Source organism: Xenopus tropicalis, chromosome 6 (assembly GCF_000004195.4).
Source record: "Xenopus tropicalis strain Nigerian chromosome 6, UCB_Xtro_10.0, whole genome shotgun sequence".
NCBI lineage: Eukaryota > Metazoa > Chordata > Amphibia > Anura > Pipidae > Xenopus > Xenopus tropicalis.
The window spans coordinates 652,462-662,641 of record NC_030682.2 but is presented as its reverse complement, the minus strand read 5'-3'; the positions used below and the strand labels follow the sequence as shown (position 1 = coordinate 662,641).

The 10,180-nt window shown below is 56.1% G+C and overlaps 1 protein-coding gene across 4 annotated transcripts; it reads left to right on the top strand.

Moving 5' to 3' along the window:
- The first annotated feature begins 50 nt into the window (after positions 1 to 50).
- LOC101733858 (zinc finger protein 271-like) lies at positions 51 to 9,786 on the top strand. 4 transcript variants are annotated; one of them, XM_031903632.1, is made up of 4 exons: positions 51 to 246; positions 6,542 to 6,895; positions 7,248 to 7,661; positions 7,716 to 9,786. In XM_031903632.1, the coding sequence occupies exons 2-4, from the start codon at positions 6,823 to 6,825 to the stop codon at positions 9,617 to 9,619; spliced, it is 2,391 nt and encodes a 796-aa protein (XP_031759492.1). In that variant the 5' UTR covers positions 51 to 246; positions 6,542 to 6,822; the 3' UTR covers positions 9,620 to 9,786. The 4 variants fall into 4 exon arrangements, with proteins under 4 accessions (XP_031759492.1, XP_031759490.1, XP_031759489.1 ...); XM_031903630.1 differs by having other exon boundaries at positions 51 to 219; positions 7,248 to 9,786; XM_031903629.1 differs by having other exon boundaries at positions 7,248 to 9,786.
- Positions 9,787 to 10,180: the final 394 nt, after the last annotated feature.

Sequence of the window (10,180 nt, the reverse complement as noted above, 5' to 3'; positions counted from 1 at the left end):
AGGATTGGGACTATTATATACTACATTTCCCGAGGTGCAATGCGCCCTCCCGGCTTTACAGACATACTTATGGGCTTCCGCAGGCGTTTCTGGGAAATCGAGTTTCTTTGTGTGCCTTCTGAGAGTAGCGCTGCGGGCAGGGTAGGGAAAAGAACTACATATCCCAGCGTTCCATAGGGCTCTGTAATCTGTGTTTGTGACTGAGCGCTGGGGCACCGGGTGAGTGAGCTGTGGGACCCTCAGCAGGTCAGTGGGGGAGGGGCTGTGCCCTTAACCCCTTCTCTCCCGCCCCATTCTCTCGCCTTTACCATCTGCCGGTAGCTTTATCTCCTTACCCCCTAGCAGGATGCCTAGTACTGTGCCCATCATCTACCTGCACCCTAATACTGTAAGTGTATGGCACCTACCCACCCCCTGGCACTGTATCCTACCCACCCCCTGGCACTGTATCCTACCCACCCCCTGGCACTGTATCCTACCCACCCCCTGGCACTGTATCCTACCCACCCCCTGGCACTGTATCCTACCCACCCCCTGGCACTGTATCCTACCCACCCCCTGGCACTGTATCCTACCCACCCCCTGGCACCCTGGCACTGTATCCTACCCACCCCCTGGCACTGTATCCTACCCACCCCCTGGCACTGTATCCTACCCACCCCCTGGCACTGTATCCTACCCACCCCCTGGCACTGTATCCTACCCACCCCCTGCCACTGTATCCTACCCACCCCCTGGCACTGTATCCTACCCACCCCCTGGCACTGTATCCTACCCACCCCCTGGCACTGTATCCTACCCACCCCCTGGCACTGTATCCTACCCACCCCTGGCACTGTATTCTACCCACCCCCTGGCACTGTATCCTTACCCACCCCCTGGCACTGTATCCTACCCACCCCCTGGCACTGTATCCTACCACCCCCTGGCACTGTATCCTACCCACCCCCTGGCACCCTGGCACTGTATCCTACCCACCCCCTGGCACTGTATCCTACCCACCCCCTGGCACCCTGGCACTGTATCCTACCCACCCCCTGGCACTGTATCCTACCCCACCCCCTGGCACCCTGGCACTGTATCCTACCCACCCCCTGGCACCCTGGCACTGTATCCTACCCCACCCCTGGCACTGTATCCTACCCACCCCCTGGCACTGTATCCTACCCACCCCCTGGCACTGTATCCCTACCCACCCCCTGGCACTGTATCCTACCCACCCCCTGGCACTGTATCCTACCCACCCCCTGGCACTGTATCCTACCACCCCCCTGGCACTGTATCCTACCCACCCCCTGGCACTGTATCCTACCCACCCCCTGGCACCCTGCACTGTATCCTACCCACCCCCTGGCACTGTATCCTACCCACCCCCTGGCACTGTATCCTACCCACCCCCTGGCACTGTATCCTACCCACCCCCTGGCACTGTATCCTACCCACCCCCTGGCACTGGTATTCCTACCCACCCCCTGGCACTGTTCCTACCCACCCCTGGCACTGTATCCTACCCACCCCTGGCACCTGGTATCCTACCCACCCCCTGGCACTGTATCCTACCCACCCCCTGGCACTGTATCTACCCACCCCCTGGCACTGTATCGCACTGTATCCTACCCACCCCCTGGCACTGTATCCTACCCACCCCTGGCACTGTATCCTACCCACCCCCTGGCACTGTATCCTACCCACCCCTGGCACTGTATCCTACCCACCCCCTGGCCCTGCACTGTATCCTACCCACCCCCTGGCACTGTATCCTACCCACCCCCTGGCACCCTGGCACTGTATCCTACCCACCCCTGGCACTGTATCCTACCCACCCCCTGGCACTGTATCCTACCCACCCCCTGGCACCCTGGCACTGTATCCTACCCACCCCTGGCACTGTATCCTACCCACCCCCACTGGCACTGTATCCTACCCACCCCCTGGCACTGTATCCTACCCACCCCCTGGCACTGTATCCTACCCACCCCCTGGCACCCTGGCACTGTATGCCTACCCACCCCCTGGCACTGTATCCTACCCACCCCCTGGCACCCTGGCACTGTATCCTACCCACCCCCTGGCACTGTATCCTACCAACCCCCTGGCACTGTATCCTACCCACCCCCTGGCACCTGTATCCTACCCCACCCCCTGGCACTGTATCCTACCCACCCCCTGGCACCCTGGCACTGTATCCTACCCACCCCTGGCACTGTATCCTACCCACCCCCTGGCACTGTATCCTACCCACCCCCTGGCACTGTATCCTACCCACCCCCTGGCACTGTATCCTACCCACCCCCCTGGCACTGTATCCTACCCCACCCCCTGGCACTGTATCCTACCCACCCCCTGGCACTGTATCCTACCCACCCCCTGGCACTGTATCCTACCCACCCCCTGGCCCTGGCACTGTATCCTACCCACCCCCTGGCACTGTATCCTACCCACCCCCTGGCACTGTATCCTACCCACCCCCCTGGCACTGTATCCTACCCACCCCCTGGCACTGTATTCTACCCACCCCCTGGCACTGTATCCTACCCACCCCCTGGCACTGTATCCTACCCACCCCCTGGCACTGTATCCTACCCACCCCCTGGCACCCTGGCACTGTATTCCTACCCACCCCTGGCACTGTATCCTACCCACCCCCTGGCACTGTATCCTACCCACCCCCTGGCACTGTATCCTACCCACCCCTGGCACTGTATCCTACCCACCCCTGGCACTGTATCCTACCCACCCCCTGGCACTGTATCCTACCCACCCCCTGGCCTGTATCCTACCCACCCCCTGGCACTGTATCCTACCCACCCCCTGGCACCCTGGCACTGTATCCTACCCACCCCCTGGCACTGTATCCTACCCACCCCCTGGCACCCTGGCACTGTATCCTACCCACCCCTGGCACTGTATCCCTACCCACCCCTGGCACTGTATCCTACCCACCCCCTGGCACCCCTGGCACTGTATCCTACCCACCCCTGGCACTGTATCCTACCCACCCCCTGGCACTGTATCCTACCCACCCCCTGGCACTGTATCCTACCCACCCCCTGGCACTGTATCCTACCCACCCCCTGGCACCCTGGCACTGTATCCTACCCACCCCCTGGCACTGTATCCTACCCACCCCCTGGCACCCTGGCACTGTATCCTACCCACCCCCTGGCACTGTATCCTACACCACCCCCTGGCACCCTGGCACTGTATCCTACCCACCCCCTGGCACTGTATCCTACCCACCCCCTGGCACCCTGGCACTGTATCCTACCCACCCCCTGGCACTGTATCCTACCCACCCCCTGGCACTGTATCCGACCCACCCCCTGGCACTGTATCCTACCACCCCCTGGCACTGTATCCTACTCACCCCCTGGCACCCTGGCACTGTATCCTACCCACCCCCTGGCACTGTATCCTACCCACCCCCTGGCACTGTATCCTACCCACCCCCTGGCACTGTATCCTACCCACCCCCTGGCACTGTATCCTACCCACCCCTGGCACTGTATCCTACCCACCCCCTGGCACTGTATCCTACTCACCCCCTGGCACCCTGGCACTGTATCCTACCCACCCCCTGGCACTGTATCCTACCCACCCCCTGGCACTGTATCCTACCCACCCCCTTGCACCCTGGCACTGTATCCTACCCACCCCCTGGCACTGTATCCTACCCACCCCCTGGCACTGTATCCTACCCACCCCCTGGCACTGTATCCTACCCACCCCCTGGCACCCTGGCACTGTATCCTACCCACCCCCTGGCACTGTATCCTACCCACCCCCCTGGCACTGTATCCTACCACCCCCTGGCACTGTATCCTACCCACCCCCTGGCACTGTATCCTACCCACCCCCTGGCACTGTATCCTACCCACCCCCTGGCACCCTGGCACTGTATCCTACCCACCCCCTGGCACTGTATCCTACCCACCCCTGGCACTGTATCCTACCCACCCCCTGGCACTGTATCCTACCCACCCCCTGGCACTGTATCCTACCCACCCCCTGGCACTGTATCCTACCCACCCCTGGCACCCTGGCACTGTATCCTACCCACCCCCTGGCACTGTATCCTACCCACCCCCTGGCACCCTGGCACTGTATCCTACCCACCCCCTGGCACCCTGGCACTGTATCCTACTCACCCCCTGGCACTGTATCCTACCCACCTCCTGGCACCCTGGCACTGTATCCTACCCACCCCCTGGCACTGTATCCTACCCACCCCCTGGCACTGTATTCTACCCACCCCCCTGGCACTGTATCCTACCCACCCCCTGGCACTGTATCCTACCCACCCCCTGGCACCCTGGCACTGTATCCTACCCACCCCCTGGCACCCTGGCACTGTATCCTACTCACCCCCTGGCACCCCATCCTCTAACCACTAATGTTATTCTGGGTGAATGGGAGCAACTCTGTTCCAACATCTAGTGGGAACCTTCCCAGAGTGGGGGCAGTTATAGCAGCAAGGGGAGGGGCAAAATCATATTATCCCGTTGGGTTGGGAGTGAGGTGTTGGGCAGATAGGGGGTCCCCTTATTATATTGGCCACATGGTGTATTCCTACCCCCCCTTATATATTTATATATAGTGACCCCCCCTTAACTGCCCCTTCCCCAGTGTAACCAATCCCAACTGGGCCAGCCTTTCCCCATAACTGAGCCCATTCCCTTTATCAGCTTAGTCGCTCTTCCCTGTACTTTCTCTATTTCATTACTGCCCCCCCCCCTTATATATTTATATATAGTGACCCCCCCTTAACTGCCCCCCCCCCCCCCCAGTGTAACCAATCCCAACTGGGCCAGCCTTTCCCCATAACTGAGCCCATTCCCTTTATCAGCTTAGTCGCTCTTCCCTGTACTTTCTCTATTTCATTACTGCCCCCCCTTATATATTTATATATAGTGACCCCCCCCTTAACTGCCCCCCCCCCCCCAGTGTAACCAATCCCAACTGGGCCAGCCTTTCCCCATAACTGAGCCCATTCCCTTTATCAGCTTAGTCGCTCTTCCCTGTACTTTCTCTATTTCATTACTGCCCCCCCCTTATATATTTATATATAGTGACCCCCCTTAACTGCCCCTTCCCCAGTGTAACCAATCCCAACTGGGCCAGCCTTTCCCCATAACTGAGCCCATTCCCTTTATCAGCTTAGTCGCTCTTCCCTGTACTTTCTCTATTTCATTACTGCCCCCCCCCTTATATATTTATATATAGTGACCCCCCCTTAACTGCCCCTTCCCCCCCCCCAGTGTAACCAATCCCAACTGGGCCAGCCTTTCCCCATAACTGAGCCCATTCCCTTTATCAGCTTAGTCGCTCTTCCCTGTACTTTCTCTATTTCATTACTGCCCCCCCTTATATATTTATATATAGTGACCCCCCCCTTAACTGCCCCCCCCCCCCCCCCCAGTGTAACCAATCCCAACTGGGCCAGCCTTTCCCCATAACTGAGCCCATTCCCTTTATCAGCTTAGTCGCTCTTCCCTGTACTTTCTCTATTTCATTACTGCCCCCCCTTATATATTTATATATAGTGCCCCCCCTTAACTGCCCCCCCCCCCAGTGTAACCAATCCCAAACTGGGCCAGCCTTTCCCCATAACTGAGCCCATTCCCTTTATCAGCTTAGTCGCTCTTCCCTGTACTTTCTCTATTTCATTACTGCCCCCCCTTATATATTTATTATAGTGACCCCCCCCTTAACTGCCCCCCCCCCCCCCCAGTGTAACCAATCCCAACTGGGCCAGCCTTTCCCCATAACTGAGCCCATTCCCTTTATCAGCTTAGTCGGCTCTTCCCTGTACTTTCTCTATTTCATTACTGCCCCCCCTTATATATTTATATATAGTGACCCCCCCTTAACTGCCCCCCCAGTGTAACCAATCCCAACTGGGCCAGCCTTTCCCCATAACTGAGCCCATTCCCTTTATCAGCTTAGTCGCTCTTCCCTGTACTTTCTCTATTTCATTACTGCCCCCCCCTTATATATTTATATATAGTGATCCCCCCTTAACTGCCCCTTCCCCCCCAGTGTAACCAATCCCAACTGGGCCAGCCTTTCCCCATAACTGAGCCCATTCCCTTTATCAGCTTAGTCGCTCTTCCCTGTACTTTCTCTATTTCATTACTGCCCCCCCTTATATATTTATATATAGTGACCCCCCTTAACTGCCCCCCCCCCCCCCCAGTGTAACCAATCCCAACTGGGCCAGCCTTTCCCCATAACTGAGCCCATTCCCTTTATCAGCTTAGTCGCTCTTCCCTGTACGTTCTCTATTTCATTACTGCCCCCCCCTTATATATTTATATATAGTGACCCCCCCCCTTAACTGCCCCCACCCCCCCAGTGTAACCAATCCCAACTGGGCCAGCCTTTCCCCATAACTGAGCCCATTCCCTTTATTAGTTTAGTTGTGCTTCTCTGTACCTTCCCTAGTTGGGTATTGGGAGAGTCCATGTTGGACACACAGCGGGGGTGGATGGTTTAGGAGCTTGGGATGAGTAGAGTTATATCTGTCTCGCTTGCATTTCAGCACCTCTCTGGCCTGAGTTTAACCCCCGGGATGCCACTGAGACCACTCAAGGAATGTTCAAATGGAAGACCCTCAGGGATTGGTTTTATCGAACTGACACCACCCCATTGGTGACAGACCTGAGACCCCCTAGGAATGGCTGAGAGAGATGAGACTCCCAGGAATGGCTTACAGAGATGAGACTCCCAGGAATGCGTGTGTAGATGCGAGACCCTCAGAGCTGGCTGTCGGCACCGGGGACCCCCTAGGATGTCTGTACAGATTTGAACCCCCCCATCTGTATGGAGCTGAGAGCTTCTGGGACAAGTGAGAGCCAGAACGATGGCCAATTCGACCTTGATCTCTTCTTCTTGGGTAAGTTGGGGGTGGGGCTTTGTGGCCCTCTAACTATATGTTCCGTGCTGATTGGATGTGGCCCCCCTACACTGCTAGGCACTTACTGGCCAATTACTGGGCAATGTGAGGGCACTTGGGCAGTCTCTGTCTAGTGCCCACCCACTCCAACTGAATCAAATCACCCCGTCCCCTCTCTCTCATACCCACCCAACATTGGTATTAGAAGCTTAAAGGGGCAAATACACATAGCAGTGAAGTCCCCAATGACGACCCAGGGTTAATAGGGGTGATAATACTATTAATAATAATTTTTACACAAGATGATTGGTCACTAGTAGGTGTATAACTGCTGTGATGCACTCTCTTACAGACACAGCCCCCATGAATATCAGCCAACATGGACTTGACCCCTGTGACTTAATGTCACCGGTGTTACATTTGGGGAGCAGTGCGGAATGTTACCCCAAGGAAGGTCCCTGGTCTGTGTGTTCCTCAAACAGACTCCAAGGAGGAGTTCCAACTATGGCTTCCCAAGGAGGAGGTCCATCTATGGCTTCCCAAGGAGGAGGTCCACCTATGGCTTCCCAAGGAGGAGGTCTAACTATGGCTTCCCAAAGAGGAGGTCCAACTATGGCTTCCCAAGGAGGAGGTCCACATATGGCTTCCCAAAGTGGAGGTCCAACTATGGCTTCCCAAGGAGGAGGTCTACCTATGGCTTCCCAAGGAGGAGGTCCACCTATGGCTTCCCAAAGTGGAGGTCCAACTATGGCTTCCCAAGGAGGAGGTCCACCTATGGCTTCCCAAAGTGGAGGTCCAACTATGGCTTCCCAAGGAGGAGGTCCAACTATGGCTTCCCAAGAGAAGGTTGTCCAGGCTGAAAAGGGCCCTAGCGACAACATCAACACTGTCATTGCACATCTCCAAAGCCTCGCCTCAGAGACATTGTACCCCCGGGCTGACACCAGCACTCCCACCTCATCATCGTTATCTTCACATGGGAAACTATCTGAGCAGCCGGAAAGAGCAGACAATAGGGCAGTGGGCGGGCACATGATGTGTAACCGTGTGGAGTTACAAGAAAGCTTGGGAGGTGCTCAATACTCATTGGCCAATGTCCTGTCTGTCTTTAAAGGGAAATCCAATGCCAAGAAATACATCTGCTCAGACTGTGGGAAGAGTTGCCCCTGCCATTCTGCCTACATCCGCCACCAGAGGATTCACACAGGGGAGAAGCCATATTCCTGCACCGAATGTGGCAAAAGCTTCATCCAGAGCTCCGATTACAATAACCACGTCAGATCCCACACAGGGGAGAAGCCATATTCCTGCGCCGAGTGTGGCAAGAGCTTCAGCCGTAGCACCTACTTACTGACCCATTCCAGAACCCACACCAAAGAGAAACCCTACAAGTGCAACGTGTGCTCCAAGAGCTTTGGGCAACATTCACACTTGGCTCTACACCTTCGAATCCATAGTGGGGAGAAACCCTATATCTGCATCGAGTGTGGCAACAGCTTCAGCCGCAGCTCCACTTTGGTCAAGCACAAGAAGTCGCACAGGAGGAAAACGCTCCACGTTTGTGTGAAGAGAAACGAGGGAGAAGCCTCTGGGACATGGGGGGCAGAGTCCGGCAAGAGAGATATTCCAGAATTTCCCTCACTCTCTGGGCAGCTGGTGGTGGTGAAATCGGAAAACCAGATGCAAAGTGAGAAGAGGAACCCCCAGAAACTGTATAAGGGGGCGAAGAAAGGCTTCCCCAGACCCATAAGAATCACTCTGGACAAATGTCCCGTTGTAGAAATGAGATCTGAGGGGCAACTAAGAATGCTTCCCCGTCGGCACAAGTTCCTGCGGAAAAAGAAGCTTCAGGGCCCTCCTAGTGAGTCAGACATCTGTTTGTGGAGCAGTCACATTGGGGGGTCTTCTCCATCTCTGGATTGTGGAAATTGTGAGGTTCCTTGTACCGGGAACCGGGGTTCCTTGTATGAGGGGATCTCAGATGAGAACACAGAGAACTATCAACCAGGAGTACAAACAGCTGGCAAGTACGAGCCGACCGGGACCATGGAGCCACCAGCTGGTGCCTACACCGCAGACTATGGTTGTGCCAACAGCCGAGAGACAGAGGCCCCGGGCCCTTTCAGTAATGCCGATATTGGCAGCTGTGGGCAGAATGATGGTGGCTTCACCAGTGAGAAAGCGTTGGAGCCCGTAGTCAGGCCACCGAAGGCACCCTCCTATATCTGTACCTACTGTGGGAAGGCTGCTCCGTGCCAGTCGGCTTTTCTGCGGCACCAAAGGATCCATACGGGGGAGAAGCCATATTCCTGCTCGGAATGTGGCAAAAGCTTTATACAGAGCTCTGACTACAACAATCACCTTAGGTCCCACACCGGGGAGAAACCATACACCTGTGCCGAGTGTGGCAAGGGATTCAGCCGCAGCACCTACCTGGTGACGCACTCTAGAACCCACACCAAGGAAAAGCCGTACAGCTGCACCGAGTGCGGCAAGAGCTTTGTCCAACACTCTCATCTCACCATTCACTTGCGCATCCACAGTGGGGAGAAACCGTACCCCTGCCTGGAGTGTGGGAAGCACTTCAGCCGCAGCTCTACCCTCGCTAAACACCAGAAGTCCCACAGGAAAAGGAACGATGCGCCATTTTGTGCGACACGGGGGGAGGCCATATTGTGCCCAAAGCTGAGCTCAGTTCCTGGACTTCAAAATCCAAGCTCCTGATACACAGTAACTGTACCCCCATCTTGTATTGGCACCCCGGCCCTGGGGCTACTGCTACAGGGTGGCTACCTGGTCTAAGGTTGCCTGATACTAACGGTTCTAGGACTGGTTTTCATTTGGTCGAAGGAACATTTTGCTGAGTGTTCTGGAACGTTCTCCTATAGCCTGATGTTTGTTGTCTTACCAAGCGCCCAACACAGGGGCCGCTACATCCCAGCTCTCCCGTGTGTTATGTTTCTCATAATATAAAGTCATTTGTTAAAATCCTGTATCTCGAGGGGCGTGGCTATGAACAGCACTGCTCTGGCTCTAGGTCACCCCCTCCATGCACAAGGTCACCCCCTCCATATACAAGGTCACCCCCTCCACATACAAGGTCACCCCCTCCACATACAAGGTCACCCCCTCCTAATACAAGGTCATCCCCTCCATGCACAAGGTCATCATCTTCATGCACAAGGTCATCATCTCCATGCACAAGGTCATCATCTCCATGTACAAGACCACCCCCTCCATATACAAGGTCACCCCCTCCGTATACAAGGTCATTACCTCCATGTA

Coding starts and splice junctions, on each gene's coding strand:
- LOC101733858 (XM_031903630.1), top strand. CDS start 6,823: ATGGAGCTGAGAGCTTCTGGGACAAGTGAGAGCCAGAACGATGGCCAA. Junction 6,896..7,247: donor CCTTGATCTCTTCTTCTTGG/GTAAGTTGGGGG, acceptor ACTCTCTTACAG/ACACAGCCCCCATGAATATC.